The 16,960-nt window shown below is 44.7% G+C and overlaps 1 protein-coding gene and 1 non-coding gene across 3 annotated transcripts in view; both read left to right on the forward strand.

The window, feature by feature from the left end:
* The window catches only part of cacna1fb (calcium channel, voltage-dependent, L type, alpha 1F subunit), an 82,582-nt gene extending 66,988 nt beyond the window's left edge, over positions 1–15,594 (forward strand). The window contains exons 41-51 of one of the 2 annotated variants that reach the window (XM_046055785.1): positions 1,936–2,066; positions 4,037–4,174; positions 4,279–4,339; positions 7,493–7,709; positions 7,911–8,018; positions 9,063–9,199; positions 9,430–9,542; positions 9,620–9,818; positions 13,743–13,805; positions 13,925–14,025; positions 14,100–15,594. In XM_046055785.1, coding sequence (XP_045911741.1) covers positions 1,936–2,066; positions 4,037–4,174; positions 4,279–4,339; positions 7,493–7,709; positions 7,911–8,018; positions 9,063–9,199; positions 9,430–9,542; positions 9,620–9,818; positions 13,743–13,805; positions 13,925–14,025; positions 14,100–14,363 — 1,532 coding nt within the window. In that variant the 3' untranslated portion in view covers positions 14,364–15,594. Of the gene's footprint in view, positions 1–1,935; positions 2,067–4,021; positions 4,175–4,278; positions 4,340–7,492; positions 7,710–7,910; positions 8,019–9,062; positions 9,200–9,429; positions 9,543–9,616; positions 9,819–13,742; positions 13,806–13,924; positions 14,026–14,099 lie in introns of both variants that reach the window. The other variant, XM_046055786.1, reaches the window with a different exon arrangement.
* An 858-nt stretch (positions 15,595–16,452) lies between these two features.
* Positions 16,453–16,535, forward strand: trnal-cag. Its single transcript has one exon. It is a non-coding gene; the product is annotated as a tRNA-Leu (tRNA).
* The last annotated feature ends 425 nt before the right edge of the window (positions 16,536–16,960 follow it).

Here is a 16,960-nt window from a genome sequence, read left to right on the forward strand (position 1 = left end):
AACAAACACAGCAAATACTGCAACAACCAACAAATACAGCAAATACTACAACAAACACAACAAATACTACAACAAACACAGCAAATACTGCAACAACCAACAAATACTACAACAAACACAGCAAATACTACAACAAACACTACAACAAACACAGCAAATACTGCAACAACCAACAAATACAACAAATACTACAACAAACACAGCAAATACTACAACAAACACAACACATACTAAAACAAACACAGCAAATACTGCAACAACCAACAAACACAGCAAATACTGCAACAACCAACAAACACAGCAAATACTGCAACAACCAACAAATACAATAAATACTACAAATACTACAACAAACGCAACAAATACTACAACAAACACAGCAAATACTACAACAAACACAGCAAATACTACAACAAACACAGCAAATACTGCAACAACCAACAAATACTACAACAAACACAGCAAATACTGCAACAACCAACAAATACAGCAAATACTACAACAAACACAACAAATACTACAACAAACACAGCAAATACTACAACAAACACAACAAATACTACAATAAACACAGCAAATACTGCAACAACCAACAAATACAGCAAATACTACAACAAACACAACAAATACTACAACAAACACAGCAAATACTACAACAAACACAACAAATACTACAATAAACACAGCAAATACTGCAACAACTAACAAACACTACAACAAATACAGCAAATACTACAACAACCAACAAATACTGCAACAACCAACAAATACAGCAAATACTACAACAAACACAACAAATACTACAACAAATACTACAACAAACACAGCAAATACTACAACAAACACATTTAATACTGCAACAACCAACAAACACAGCAAATACTACAAAAAACACAGCAAATACAACAACAACCAACAAATACTGCAACAACCAACAAATACAGCAAATACTACAACAAACACAACAAATACTACAACAAATACTACAACAAACACAGCAAATACTACAACAAACACATTTAATACTGCAACAACCAACAAACACAGCAAATACTACAAAAAACACAGCAAATACAACAACAACCAACAAATACTGCAACAACCAACAAATACAGCAAATACTACAACAAACACAACAAATACTACAACAAATACTACAACAAACACAGCAAATACTACAACAAACACATTTAATACTGCAACAACCAACAAACACAGCAAATACTACAAAAAACACAGCAAATACAACAACAACCAACAAATACTGCAACAACCAACAAATACAGCAAATACTACAACAAACACAACAAATACTACAACAAATACTACAACAAACACAGCAAATACTACAACAAACACATTTAATACTGCAACAACCAACAAACACAGCAAATACTACAAAAAACACAGCAAATACAACAACAACCAACAAATACTGCAACAACCAACAAATACAGCAAATACTACAACAAACACAACAAATACTACAACAAATACTACAACAAACACAGCAAATACTACAACAAACACATTTAATACTGCAACAACCAACAAACACAGCAAATACTACAAAAAACACAGCAAATACAACAACAACCAACAAATACTGCAACAACCAACAAATACAGCAAATACTACAACAAACACAACAAATACTACAACAAATACTACAACAAACACAGCAAATACTACAACAAACACATTTAATACTGCAACAACCAACAAACACAGCAAATACTACAAAAAACACAGCAAATACAACAACAAATACAGCAAATACTGCAACAACCAACAAATACAACAACAAATACAGCAAATACTACAACAAACACAACAAATACTGCAACAAACACAGCAAATACTACAACAAATACAGTACATTGTACTAGTACTTCTGCTGGGAGTACTTCTGACTACTTGTCTCCGGTCCTGCAGAGGAGGAAGTGACAGTGGGGAAGTTTTACGCGACCTTCCTGATTCAGGATTACTTCAGGAAGTTCAGGAAGAGGAAAGAGAAAGCAGGTCTGCCCGGAGAGGTCGACGCCGCCAACCCGTCTGCTGTCCAGGTCAGTCTGTCTGTACACACAAATACATACATGTACATATAAGCTGTGTATATATATATATATATATACACAGCTTATATGTATGTGTGTATATACACATGCTGACAGTGTGCAGTCTGCTCAATTACTTTTGGTACATTTTTCTTATAATACTTCTGAACTTTTACTGAACATTTTGAACACAGGTGTTGGAATACTTTTGGTGTGTATTTGACTTCCAGCCCGTACTCATGGCAGATGTTCCTGTACACTATGACAGCTACCTGGTTATGGCGTTCCATGTGCGCACGTCCTCTCTCTTGGATCTTTGTGGTCTTGACACTCACTGGCCCTCGGCCTCCCTCGCTACGCTTGGTGTGCCGTCTCAGGGTGCTGGATTTGGGGTGAAACCCTCCATGCAGTTAAAGGAGCTTTCATGTCTTGATGTCAGTGGCCTCTATCTCCTCATTTGGCCAGTTTATTATACCAGCGGGGTATCTGATGACTGGCAGGGCGTTTGTGTTGATGGCTCGGATCTTGTTCTTCCCATTCAGCTGACTTTTCAGGACCTGCCTTACTCTCTGTAGGTATTTGGCTGCGGCGGACTTCCTTGCTGCCTCCTCATGGTTTCCGTTAGCCTGCGGCACCCCAAGGTATGTAGCTGTCCTGAAGATCTGCAATGTGGCCTTGTGGTAGTTCAGTCCCCTCGGTTCTGATTATCTTCCCTCTTTTTGATACCATGCGACCACACTTGTCCAGTCCGAACGACATTCCAATGTGGTTGCTGTAGATCCTGGTACTGTGGATCAGTGAGTCGACGTCTGGCATACAGCTTGATGTCATCCATGTAGAGGAGGTGACTGATGGTTGTTCCACATCGGTAGCCAGTCTTTGTGATGATCTGGCTGAGGGGGTTCAGGCCTATGCAGAACAGCAGCGGGGATAGTGCATCACCTTGGTATATGCCGCACTTGATGGTGACTTGTGCAATTGGCTTTGAGTTGGCTTCCAGACTTGTTTTCCACAGCCCCATTGAGTTCTTGATGAAGGCTATGAGTGTCCTGTTGATCTTGTACATTTCCAAGCATTCCAGTATCCATGTATGTGGCATTGAGTCGTGGGCTTTCTTGTAGTCAATCCAGGTGGTGCACAGGTTGGTCTGCCTGGTCTTGCAGTCTCGAGTGACTGCTCTATCAACCAGTGGCTGGTGCTTGGCTCCCCTGGTATTACTGCCCATTCCCTTCTGGGCCCTGTCCATGTATTGAGCCATGTGCCTACTCATCTTAGCCGCTATGATGCCTGACAGGAGCTTCCATGTTATTGGCCGTTAGTTGGATGGGATTGTTCCCTTCTGGGGGTCCTTCATGATCAGGACTGTCCGTCCTTGGGTTAACCATTCTGGGTGGGTCCCATCCATCAGCAGTTGGTTCATTTGTGCTGCCAGGTGTTCATAGAGTGCAGTTAGTTTCTTCAGCCAGTAGGTGTGGATCATGTCAGGGCCTGGTGCTGTCCAGCTCTTCATACCTGCCGTTGTTATGGTTACTGGATCTTGTTCTGGGAGATTGCTGTGATGTGTTCTTAGATCCGCTAGCCACTGAGCATTGGTGTTGTGGGATACCTCTTTCTCCCATATGTTCTTCCAGTCCTGTTCAGTCTCAGCCCTGGGTGGATCTGATCTTGTGTTATTACCCTGCCACTGTGAGTACACTTTGGATGGTTTGGTGGAGAACATCCGGTTTATTCTTCTGGTTCGCTTCTCCCTTGTACCCCTTTAGGCGGGTAGCCAGAGCGGTAAGTCTTTCTGTAGCTCGCTCGGGCTCTGACAGATACAGTCTGTGTACAGAGTACTGACGTACGTGACAAAAGAGACTAAGAAAAGTGAGTAGATATCTAAACTCTATCGTATATAAATGTGTGTATGTATAAATACAGGCTAACTGCGCTGCCGCCAACAGTATCTCTGTAAAGTAAAACAGTCTGTGTGTTTGCAGCTGTGTAAAGCCGGTCTGAAGACTCTGCAGGATCTGGGTCCGGAGATGCGTCTGGCTCTGAACGAAGACATGGATGTGGACGAGGACGAGGAGGTCATGATGGAGGACGAAGAGCAGGAGGAGAACGCCACGTATAAGGTCTTTAATAAACCCACCATGGTTAAAAAGAAACAAGCGGGAACCCGTCCTGCAAGGCGAGGTACTGAGGTCAAAAGTCACAGCTGCTCTCCGTGTGTCTGCAGGGGGAAAACGGGTTCGGACCGGAGAAGGACCGACGAGGCTCCATACTGACCACGCCCACAGGTAAACCACACGTTACCATGGTCACACCAGGTTAGGATTAATATGACATTAGATAAAAATACATGTCACATTAGAATTCAGTGAAATGTTCAATTAATTTGGAGACAAAATCTGTGGAAGATCAATTCTGACAAAAGAGTAAAAAGTCAACAAATACTCAAGTGTTTCTTTTACAAGTTATTCTCTCCGCTGATCGATTGGTTTTCCCAGAGCCCAGTTTGTCAGATTCAGATGTTTTGTTTTGTCCAAATATGTTCAGTTTACTGGCAAATACATAGAATAAAACTTCATTTAATAAAGCTTTTAGTCCCTGAACTCACCGGCCTTTATTTGGGACGGGCCTTTACTCCTTTTGACACTAAACTCTCACTCAGCGAAGACGGGAAACAGGCTGCTATCAAACTGTTTATTTCCACCAATATGAATATTACTTGGATAAAAATTCAGGCTATTGGATAACATATCAATTACCAATCATAAATTTGATCAAGCTCTGACAGAGAGAGAGAGAGAGTGAACCGTATAAAGGATGAAAGCTGAAGTTTACTGTAGTTTCTTCAAATTGGATTAATCTTTATGATTAGATTCTTCTGATCAGTGGACCCCCGTGGACTAAAGGAACATAAATAATTGAGGAATGAACACTGATTCAGACTTTATGATCCCTTCAAAGGTCGAGAGTCACCTCTTTTTTTTCTTCTTTCTGCTTTACCATGGTGTTAAATCTAAATTATTTATATGCTGGTGCTCATTGTTGTATTTTGGAGTATCGTGTCGATACTGACAAAAGTTTAAACATTTATATTTGTCTGTGTGGTCTAAGCAGCTTAGCTCAAGCAGGGCTTTAACATCCAGAGTACTTCTATAAAAACCAGACCAGGCTTCTAATTGAGACCTGCGTTTATTTGTCAAAACATGCAGCCACGTCAGGTCGATAAAAGGCACTGGCATCTAACAGGAACCTGGCTTTTAAATGAAGCTTTTAAACATTCATATTTAAAAGTCTAGAAGTAGTGAGGGGTTGGTGCTTTTTGTCTGATTGATCGGTCAATGAATGCAATCAAAAAAATCGCAGTCAGTGAAGAAACTGATTAATCAACAGTGTCGGCTTTGATTTTTTTAATTTAACTTTTCATTAGTTTTATCTTTTCCTTAAGTCTTTCCCAGTCGGTCACAGTCTCGGTCTTTGCTATCAGTCAGACTTAGAAAAGCTTCTGAAATGCTTCGAGTAAAAATTGTGAACTTTGCCACGATACATGTTGTTTTGCACGAGTCCTCATTTCCCCGGGTGGAGAGTGTAAAGTTAGCACAAGTTGGACTCTGTGTCTCAATTCACGCCCTTCGATATTCACACTTTTTGGAGTGCAGAAATCAGTTCACACTGAGGCTGCGTTCAGACTGCAGGCCTCACATTGCTCAGATTGAACAGTGTGAACAGCCCAGGTCACATCTGATAAGGGTTGGGTATCGTTTAAAATTTTACGATACCAGTACCAAACCCAGTACCCTTAAAGTGAAACCAATACCAATGAAGTACTTCATTCGATACCTTGCATAAAATGTCACCTGTTTAGTAGCTTATTAGTATTTTTATTGTTGTTATGGACAAGCAAGGTGATCTCTTTTATTTTTCTTGTTTCAAATAACTGCTACATAAAAAGTGGTGGGAAATTGCATCACATCACTCCTCATCCTAATTAGGTCGTTCTCACTGGCCTATCAGGGGAAAGCTTGGGAGTTATTTTATATTAGAATGAGAGAGGAAGAGTGAAATAGTGACCAAATAAGTTTTGGGAAATTAATTTAAGATACTTTTGATACTTGTGTTGAAAGTAAACAATGTAAAATTAACAATAAACTGAGTTGAAAGATCTGTGCAAACGCTTTTTCCTTTAGTGGTGAGCTGCAAACCTCCGAAAATACAGTCACAAGAATAAAACAAGTCAGGGTCTGTTTAAACAAGTCACTAAACTAAAGACTAACAAACAGAGTAAAGAGAAGCTGCAGGTCCGTCCGATCAAAGCAGCTGCACTTGAAGCAGCCGCAGCTGCAGCCGGAGGCTCCGTCAGGAAAATCAGCTGATCGCCGCTGCGCCACGAAAGCTTTAACTGATGTGACGGAACGCTGCGATCGATCGGTGACAAGTGATGTGAAGAGCTAATAAAAATGAAGTGTTAAATGATACCAGAAGATGAAACCAAGGGAAAGCCAAGCGTGTGGTGATAAACTTGATAAACAGTGACAAACACGCCTGAGACGCAGCCGGAGGTGAGCGTTTGGACTCGGCGCTGCAGTCTTTTTAAAGAGTTTATGGTGCAGGCACATCAGGAAACAAAGGCTGCTCTTCTCTTTCTTTAGGTGTGTTGTTTGCGTGTTTGGCTGCAAGCAACACTATACAAGTTTTAAATTTTTTGCCGTGAACTGGTTACAAAAAGTAGGCCAGGGTATCAATTGAAGTTCTGGTTTGACTGGAGGCGTTTCGGTTCTCCTAAATCTCGGGCTGTTTCGGTCGATACCATAAAGGTACCGAGTAGCGATACCCGTCCCTACATCTGATCTTTTCCACCTCGGATTTTGTGCCACTTTCATACGTGGATTTTTTTAAATGCGACCTCAGTCTGGACACTCAGACTTTGATGTCACACTAGAGCAGCTGTTCCTGCGCCAGACGAAGCTGCGATGCTCACAAATTCACTTTCTTATTACACCTGAAATCCAGTGGGTCACGTGTTCTCTTCTGAGTTACATGCATGCTACGTGAGAGAGAGATCAGATGCGTTGTACAGCGCTAGAAACCATCATGGAAAGGACAGAAAGTTGTAAACATTTGTGACCCCGGGATTAAATCAGGAGAAGGCGAGGAAATACCATAGGGAAATGCAGGAGGGTTAGCATGTATGAGCTAACAGGAGCTAACCTCTGTGGCCTCCATGTTTACTTCTGTACGACAGCGTGCTGCGTGTGACGTCGTGTTAATCTTCTGCTGGTCACTCTCAGGCCGTAAACGGTTCAGACACTTCAGTCTGAAATGGACCTCATTTAAACTATAATGTGATCTGGGCAATAAACCGGCTTTCAGTCCTGCAGAGTGAACGCAGCCATTGAGTCCCAACATATATTCAAATTTGTGACCCCCCCCCCCCCCTCCTTCAGGTCAGGGTGGTGTCATCGGGGACGGCGGCGTGTCTAACGGAGGTCTAGTACACCGGGTCGGTTCTGTCACCAAGACGCCGAATGGCAGCGAACACGACGAGCACCTTCGCCGTGGAGACAACATGAGGTCATCTATCAATCATCATCGCCGCCCATCGGTGAAGAACGGCGTGCTGGACTCCGCCCACAAGAGGCCGTCATACCGCATACATGGAAGGTACGTACTCCTACAGTACTGCGTTAATCGGTACTTTCATAACGACTGAAAGACAAACGCTGAACCGGATGCTGCAGTGATCAAACTCTGTGTTTACAGCTCAGCTCTCAGGTGTGTGAAGGAGGTTGTGCATTAAAATGGGGCAGTTTGTCTTTGACTGACAGGTGTCTCAGCCAATGACAGTCTCCTCTTGTTCTGCAGGAGGGACTCGAGGGAGAGATCCTGGAGGAACGGAGACATGGAGGCGTACGGAGAGCAAGGTTACTACAGCAGAGAGGAAGACAACGACAGCATCACCTCCAGAGACAGGTAAGCAGACAGACATGTGGACAAGTACACAGTCAGGCAGGTGGACAGGTACGCAGACAGACAGGTGGACAGGTACGCAGACAGACAGGTGGACAGGTACGCAGACAGACATGTGGACAGGTACACAGTCAGGCAGGTGGACAGGTACGCAGACAGACAGGTGGACAGGTACGCAGACAGACATGTGGACAGGTACACAGTCAGGCAGGTGGACAGGTACACAGTCAGGCAGGTGGACAGGTACGCAGACAGACAGGTGGACAGGTACGCAGACAGACAGGTGGACAGGTAAGCAGACAGACAAGTGGACAGGTAAGCAGACAGACAAGTGGACAGGTAAGCAGACAGACTTGTGGACAGGTATGCAGACAGGCAGGTGGACAGGTAAGCAGACAGACATGTGGACAGGTACACAGTCAGGCAGGTGGACAGGTACGCAGACAGACAGGTGGACAGGTACACAGTCAGGCAGGTGGACAGGTACGCAGACAGACAGGTGGACAGGTACACAGTCAGGCAGGTGGACAGGTACGCAGACAGACAGGTGGACAGGAACGCAGACAGACAGGTGGACAGGTACGCAGTCAGGCAGGTGGACAGGTACGCAGCCAGACAGGTGGACAGGTACGCAGCCAGACAGGTGGACAGGTAAGCAGTCAGACAGGTGGACAGGTATGCAGACAGACAGGTGGACAGGTATGCAGACAGACAGGTGGACAGATAGGCAGACGGACAGGTGAACAGGTACGCAAACAGACAGGTGGACAGGTAAGCAGACAGATTGGTGGACAGGTATGCAGACAGACAGGTGGACAGGTACGCAGACAGGCAGGTGGACAGGTACGCAGACAGACAGGTGGACAGGTACACAGACAGTAAGGTGGACAGGTACGAAGTCAGACAGGTGGACAGGTATGCAGACAGACAGGTGGACAGGTATGCAGACAGACAGGTGGACAGGTACGCAGACAGACAGGTGGACAGGTACGCAGACAGACAGGTGGACAGGTACGCAGACAGACTGGTGTGTGTGTGTCCCTGCAGACATTACCCCGATGAGCCTCCTCTATACAGAGACCACTACGATGGCCACGCCCCCTACACCAACAGTAGTTATGGTAACGGATACAACGAGGCCAGGAGGACGACCAGGAGACGCCTACTTCCTGCCACGCCCACAGGTAAGAGGACATCCTCTTTTCTACCTGAAAAACTTTGATTAGACGACGTGATGTGAGACAGAAAGACGAGAAGTCACGTGACCAAACAAGTTGACATGAACTGAGATTAATGACGAGTCGGTTTATCAGTGTTACAGGTCATTTTGATCTAATCTGAATCAAACACACACACACTGTGACATCATCACTGGCAGCTGAGCAGGTGCGTTTGTTTCATTGTCGTCTGTCAGGTCGGAAGCCGTCGTTTAACATCCAGTGTCTGAGGAGGCAGGGCAGCAACGACGACCTGCCCATCCCCGGGACGTACCACCCCACCTCGCCGCCACGCCGCACACGCACACAGGTAGGTAATAACACAGGTAACACACACACCCTCGCCCCTCTTCATCAGTTAAGCGTAACCCTCCTCTTCCTCAGCAGACGTTCAGCAGTTATGAGTCTCGTCAGTCGTCCAGTCGCTCCTCGGCGGCCTCTTCGGCATCCTGGGCGAACCCGTGTCCTCGTCGCGGTCGCCTCCTCTACGCTCCTCTCATCCTGGTGGAGGAGGAAGGTAGCCCTCCCTGGGGGGGAGGAAGGGGAGGAGGAGGAGGAGAGGGGAAGAAGGGAGGAGCAGGTAGAGGTAAGGAGGCACAAGCTGAGAGGTTTTCATGTCTTTTTATCGTCCTGTACCATAAAGGATCCAAAGTTTTCAAATAACCCGCAGAAATAAATAAAGGCAGTTTATTAACCTGTTATCATGTCTCACCTGGTCAATTCAGTAGAACTACAGTCATGTGATATTCACACATCTACTCCACATCTCATATGAAATATTGAACGTTTTACTGCCCAACATTAATCTGCCATCTTTTCAGATTAGGAGTTTTAAAACATGTGATGTATGGTTGATATGATAAACTTACAAAATACAAACCTAGTTTAAGATTAAACATGTGGGGTTTATTGGCTTGTGATGTCAGATGTCTAAATAATCCAGAAAAGTGTGGACGCTTAGCGTTCTTTAGCGTTGTTTTTCCACGTGTAGGGTCAAGTTAGCAAGAATCAATACACCACGTCAAAATAAAAGTAGTGTTTAAAGTTGTGAAACGGAATGTTGTTTACATTCTAAAGGTTGTGAAACGTCGCAATTTGGTCAGGTTTAGACACCAAAAGCGCTTTGTCAGGTTTAGACACCAAAACCGCTTGGTCAGGTTTGGACACCAAAAGCACTTGGTCAGGTTTAGACACCAAAACCGCTTGGTCAGGTTTAGACACCAAAAGCGCTTTGTCAGGTTTAGACACCAAAAGCGCTTTGTCAGGTTTAGACACCAAAACCGCTTGGTCAGGTTTGGACACCAAAAGCACTTGGTCAGGTTTAGACACCAAAACCGCTTGGTCAGGTTTAGACACCAAAAGCGCTTTGTCAGGTTTAGACACCAAAAGCGCTTGGTCAGGTTTGGACACCAAAAGCACTTGGTCAGGTTTAGACACCAAAAGCGCTTGATCAGGTTTAGACACCAAAAGCGCTTTGTCAGGTTTAGACACCAAAAGCGCTTTGTCAGGTTTAGACACCAAAACCGCTTGGTCAGGTTTAGACACCAAAAGCGCTTGGTCAGGTTTAGACACCAAAACCGCTTGGTCAGGTTTAGACACCTAAAGCGCTTTGTCAGGTTTAGACACCAAAAGCGCTTGGTCAGGTTTAGACACCAAAAGCGCTTGGTCAGGTTTAGACACCAAAACCGCTTGGTCAGGTTTAGACACCAAAACCGCTTGGTCAGGTTTAGACACCAAAACCGCTTTGTCAGGTTTAGACACCAAAACCGCTTTGTCAGGTTTAGACACCAAAACCGCTTGGTCAGATTTAGACACCAAAACCGCTTTATCAGGTTTAGACACCAAAACCGCTTTATCAGGTTTAGACACCTAAAGCGCTTTGTCAGGGTTAGACACCAAAAGCGCTTGGTCAGGGTTAGACACCAAAAGCGCTTTGTCAGGTTTAGACACCAAAAGCGCTTTGTCAGGTTTAGACACCAAAAGCGCTTTGTCAGGTTTAGACACCAAAAGCGCTTTGTCAGGTTTAGACACCAAAAGCGCTTTGTCAGGTTTAGACACCAAAAGCGCTTTGTCAGGTTTAGACACCAAAAGCGCTTTGTCAGGTTTAGACACCAAAACGCTTGATCAGGTTTAGACACCAAAACGCTTGATCAGGTTTAGACACCAAAACGCTTGATCAGGTTTAGACACCAAAAGCGCTTGGTCAGGTTTAGACACCAAAACGCTTGATCAGGTTTAGACACCAAAAGCGCTTGATCAGGTTTAGACACCAAAAGCGCTTGGTCAGGGTTAGACACCAAAAACGCTTGATCAGGTTTAGACACCAAAAGCGCTTTGTCAGGTTTAGACACCAAAAGCGCTTTGTCAGGTTTAGACACCAAAAGCGCTTTGTCAGGTTTAGACACCAAAAGCGCTTTGTCAGGTTTAGACACCAAAAAGCTTTGTCAGGTTTAGACACCAAAAGCGCTTTGTCAGGTTTAGACACCAAAAGCGCTTTGTCAAGTTTAGACACCAAAAGCGCTTTTCAGGTTTAGACACCAAAAGCGCTTTGTCAGGTTTAGACACCAAAACCGCTTTGTCAGGTTTAGACATCAAAAAGCTTTATCAGGTTTAGACACCAAAAGCGCTTTGTCAGGTTTAGACACCAAAAGCGCTTTGTCAGGTTTAGACACCAAAAGCGCTTTGTCAGGTTTAGACACCAAAACCGCTTGGTCAGGGTTAGAACCAAAACCGCTTGGTCAGGTTTAGACACCAAAACCGCTTGATCAGGTTTAGACACCAAAACCGCTTGATCAGGTTTAGACACCAAAACCGCTTTGTCAGGTTTAGACACCAAAAGCGCTTTGTCAGGTTTAGACACCAAAAGCGCTTTGTCAGGTTTAGACACCAAAAGCGCTTGGTCAGGTTTAGACACCAAAAGCGCTTTGTCAGGTTTAGACACCAAAAGCGCTTGATCAGGTTTAGACACCAAAAGCGCTTGATCAGGTTTAGACACCAAAACCGCTTGATCAGGTTTAGACACCAAAACCGCTTGATCAGGTTTAGACACCAAAACCGCTTTGTCAGGTTTAGACACCAAAACCGCTTTGTCAGGTTTAGACACCAAAACCGCTTTTTCAGGTTTAGACACCGAAACCGCTTTTTCAGGTTTAGACACCAAAAGCGCTTGGTCAGGTTTAGACACCAAAACCGCTTTGTCAGGTTTAGACACCAAAACCGCTTGGTCAGGTTTAGACACCAAAAGCAGTTGGTCAGGTTTAGACACCAAAATTGCTTTTTCAGGTTTAGACACCAAAAGCGCTTTGTCAGGTTTAGACACCAAAAGCGCTTTGTCAGGTTTAGACACCAAAAGCGCTTGATCAGGTTTAGACACCTAAAGCGCTTTGTCAGGTTTAGACACCAAAACGCTTGATCAGGTTTAGACACCAAAACCTCTTGGTCAGGTTTAGACACCAAAACCGCTTGGTCAGGGTTAGACAAACGCTTTGTCAGGGTTAGACACCAAAACCGCTTGGTCAGGTTTAGACACCAAAAGCGCTTGTCAGGTTTAGACACCTAAAGCGCTTGATCAGGTTTAGACACCAAAACGCTTGATCAGGTTTAGACACCAAAACCTCTTGGTCAGGGTTAGACAAACGCTTTGTCAGGGTTAGACACCAAAACGCTTGGTCAGGTTTAGACACCAAAACCGCTTGGTCAGGTTTAGACACCGAAATCGCTTTTTCAGGTTTAGACACCAAAAGCGCTTTGTCAGGTTTAGACACCAAAACCGCTTTGTCAGGTTTAGACACCAAAACCGCTTGGTCAGGTTTAGACACCGAAATTGCTTTTTCAGGTTTAGACACCAAAAGCGCTTTGTCAGGTTTAGACACCAAAAGCAGTTGGTCAGGTTTAGACACCAAAAGCGCTTTGTCAGGTTTAGACACCAAAAGCGCTTTGTCAGGTTTAGACACCAAAAGCAGTTGGTCAGGTTTAGACACCGAAAGCGCTTTGTCAGGTTTAGACACCAAAAGCAGTTGGTCAGGTTTAGACACCGAAAGCAGTTGGTCAGGTTTAGACACCAAAAGCGCTTTGTCAGGTTTAGACACCAAAAGCAGTTGGTCAGGTTTAGACACCGAAAGCGCTTTGTCAGGTTTAGACACTGAAAGCGCTTGGTCAGGTTTAGACACCGAAACCGCTTGGTTAGAGTTAGTTGAAATATGACACTAAGGGGTCTTGACCATCCATATGTGACGACTTTGGAGTGAGAACAGGTTGTTCACAGGCACTAGCTAGGAGCTAACTTTTAGGGGTAACTCACTGTTAAAATCTACAGTTCTGCTTTCACACCATGTTGGCATCTTGCTAACACACACATTGCGAGCATAATGCTAACGTGTCAGGGTAAACAATGTTCAGTGATACAAGCTAACACATTAGCCCTCACTAACAGCAGGCTCTGTGCTAACATGATGAACATATGTTACTGAACTTTAACTCACCAGGTGTGTTGGTGTGTTTCATCTGCCAGGTGTCAGTGTGACAGGTGCAGCACCCAGACAGGCGTGGTACGGTGGCCCTGCAGGGACATCAGGTGGGACACAAACACAAAATCACCTGTGACATGGTTTAAAAATGCTTATTTCAAATGTGACCCTGTTATCTTTGTTATGGTTTATCTGAAGGTGTCATGTGACTGTTGTTGTGTTGTAGCTCCGCCTCCGTACAGAGCGTACACCACCCTGCGAGTTCCCTCGCAGCTCGGCGCTCAGCTCACCGAGAAACGAGGGTCAGCCGACAGTCTGGTGGAGGCGGTGAGGAAGCATTAATTGGTTATATTGATCAGCACCTGTCGGTCTGTCGTCTCTGACTCTATTTCTCTCCTCAGGTTCTGATCTCGGAGGGTCTCGGTCTTTACGCTCGGGATCCAAAGTTTGTGGCGTTTGCGAAGCGGGAGATCGCAGACGCGTGTCACATGACCGTGGACGAGATGGAGTCGGCCGCCAGCGACCTGCTCGGCACGGGGAGCCACGGTATCCTCGGCAACGCTGCCGTCGACCCCGCCGCACTCTATAGTGACGAGGAGCCAATCAGGATGGGCCGCGAGGAGGACGAGCTGGCGGACGAGATGACCTGTGTGACATCATTCTGATGCTCTGGACCAATTAGGGATAAGACTGCGATTGGCATTAATGATTGACAGGGCATTTGACCAATAAGATGCAAGACACAGGGAGGCGGGGTTTAATCGAAGTAACGTTTCTGGCAAGATTTTGACCAATGGGGAGTGTAGAGGGAGGTTAATTTAGTGGTTTAATGGACAGATTTTAGGAGGAATGTTGGAAAGGTTAAGAAAGGACGAAGAGAAAGAAGGAGAGAACGTTTGAGAGACAAAAGATGAAACATTTAGGAGGTAAAGAAGGAAGGAGAAAGGTTGAGACACAAAGCATAACATTTTAACGGGAAACGTTCAGAAGGAGTAAACGGAGGATGTAGGTATCAGAAGGGAAGAGGAGGAGGAGTAAACAAAAGTAAAGAAGGCGTCGAAGAGAGAAGGAAATACTGTAGAAGAAGAAAAAGAGAGACAAGAAGTGACGAAGGAGGAAGGAAAGGGAAGAAGACGAGCACGGACATTTTCAGAATCAACTCGTGGATAAACGACCAGCAGAGTGTGAGTAAGCGCTGTCGTGTCGTCATGGTGACACGTCACATCAGCGATCTACCGGTGGACAGAATCACACTTTACCCACAATGCATTACAGACCGTTTTTTACATGGCTGTGCTGTCGGGAAGCGGGACACAGATTAGGAAACATGTTTCTAACATTAAGTTAAGATTCTGTTTCCTGTTTGAAGTCCGTGGATGGCGTGAATTATGCTCCGCCCTTCCTACCTCCTCAGAGGCGTCCGGTGGGATTCTGTCAGCTTCGATCTGCTTTCAGATGTTTCACAGGTTTTTATATCTCACGTGTTTTAATGCTGTTAGTTTCCTGCTCTGTGGCTCGTCGCGCCGCTCGGAGGATTTTACTGCTCATATTTCATTAATGTGTATTTTTATTCTCAAACTTTCAGCCGTCTACAATCAGACGACGAACTGAAAAGACTTTTTAGTCTCTGTTGGTTTTTTTATCGCACCGGTTTGTTCAGTGTGGTCAACGTGTCTTTTTTTAAATGTTTGCTATTTTTTATTCTGACACAGAACTCGATGGTGTTTTTGTCTTGTCTGAATTGTTGTGTGTCATCTTTTAGTTTCCCAGCAGTTAAGGGCTTTTCAATCCCACGCCTGGATCCCCTCCCAAAACCCTTTGAAGACGTTGAGAACCTCCACGTTCAGCTCCGTCTTGACCTTCGTTTACCTCAAATAAAGACTGAAGACAAGCTGCTGTTTGACTCTGTGTTCTTTTTCTCTGTTGTTCAGTCTTTGTGTTCGGGCAACACTTTGTCACTCCTGACTCATCACATATTGATGCTTGGTCAAGGCCCTTTGGCGTCGCTTTTTAACGCCCTGGGTATCCCTTTAGCCTCATTTTTAGACGATTAAGTCTCCACGGTCAAGTTAGCAACGCTTAGCAACAGCAAATATGCAACGTCTGGTTAGACTTTAAGAAGAAAATGCTAGCGTTTTGAAACATCGGCATTTTGAAACGGCACGTTATTAAAGTTATGAAATATTGCGGTTTGGTTCGGTTTAGGCAACAAAAGTACTTGGTTAAGATTCGGAAAAGATCATAGTTTGGGTTAAAATACCTACGTACGTCAGTTAACATGTAACTTTGCTTACGTCACCAAGACAAATATTTAACGTTGACTTTTTGTTTCACACGGGACATGAACCCCGGTCTCCTGGTTCAAAGTCGGGGTTCTGAAATTGCAGACATTTCAAGGTAAACGGGTTTCCAGATTTGCTGTCCAAGCTCTTCTGAAGAAGCACAAATGAACGGGCAACCTTGAGCTGCAGAAAACAGCGGGACCCTGGTCCACCATCTACTGTCCGGAGAGGTATGGTCAGGAGTGGCCTTCATGGAAGACTTGCAGCCAGAAAGCCTCCGACATGGAAACAAGGCCAAACGATTCAACCATGCATGTAAACAGTATTCTTAATAACACAACATTGTCTGATCTTGTTGGATGTGGAAAGTTAGACTGTGTTTCATGACCAACTGGTTGAGGCATAGCATGTCATGGCATAGTGTATTCTAGCATGTCGTATGTGCTCTGTACACTGAATAAAATGTAATACAGTCAGGATCGCTGAGCGGTCTAAGGCGCTGCGTTCAGGTTGCAGTCTCCTCTGGAGGCGTGGGTTCGAATCCCACTTCTGACAGCTACTTTTCAAACTCAGCAAAATGCCTTTCACACGGTATTGGGGTAGAAGAGTCAATTGTTCCTTGTATGTTTAAAAAGTAAATTAAAAACAGACAGTGTTAGTAGTACAGTGCGTTTGACATACAGATTCAGAGAAGAAGTTGTTCCCCTTCGAGGGAACTCGAACTGCGTCGGTTACGACACTATGGGAACGCCTCTAGGCGAAGCAGGTCTGAACGTGAATGAAATCACTCCAATCCTATTGGCCTGTTGCTAGAACGGTAAGGTGTGACGGAATAACCGGAGGAGTATAAAGCACACCTGTACACACTCATCATTAGCTTTTTTTTATTCAGCAGGCGCTCTGTATGTTGTTTGAAGAAAGCTCCAGTCCTACAAGCAGTATGTCTTACCTGAAGAAAAAGTCTACCAGCACGTCCGGCA

This window comes from Micropterus dolomieu, linkage group LG08 (assembly GCF_021292245.1).
Source record: "Micropterus dolomieu isolate WLL.071019.BEF.003 ecotype Adirondacks linkage group LG08, ASM2129224v1, whole genome shotgun sequence".
Classification (NCBI taxonomy): domain Eukaryota; kingdom Metazoa; phylum Chordata; class Actinopteri; order Centrarchiformes; family Centrarchidae; genus Micropterus; species Micropterus dolomieu.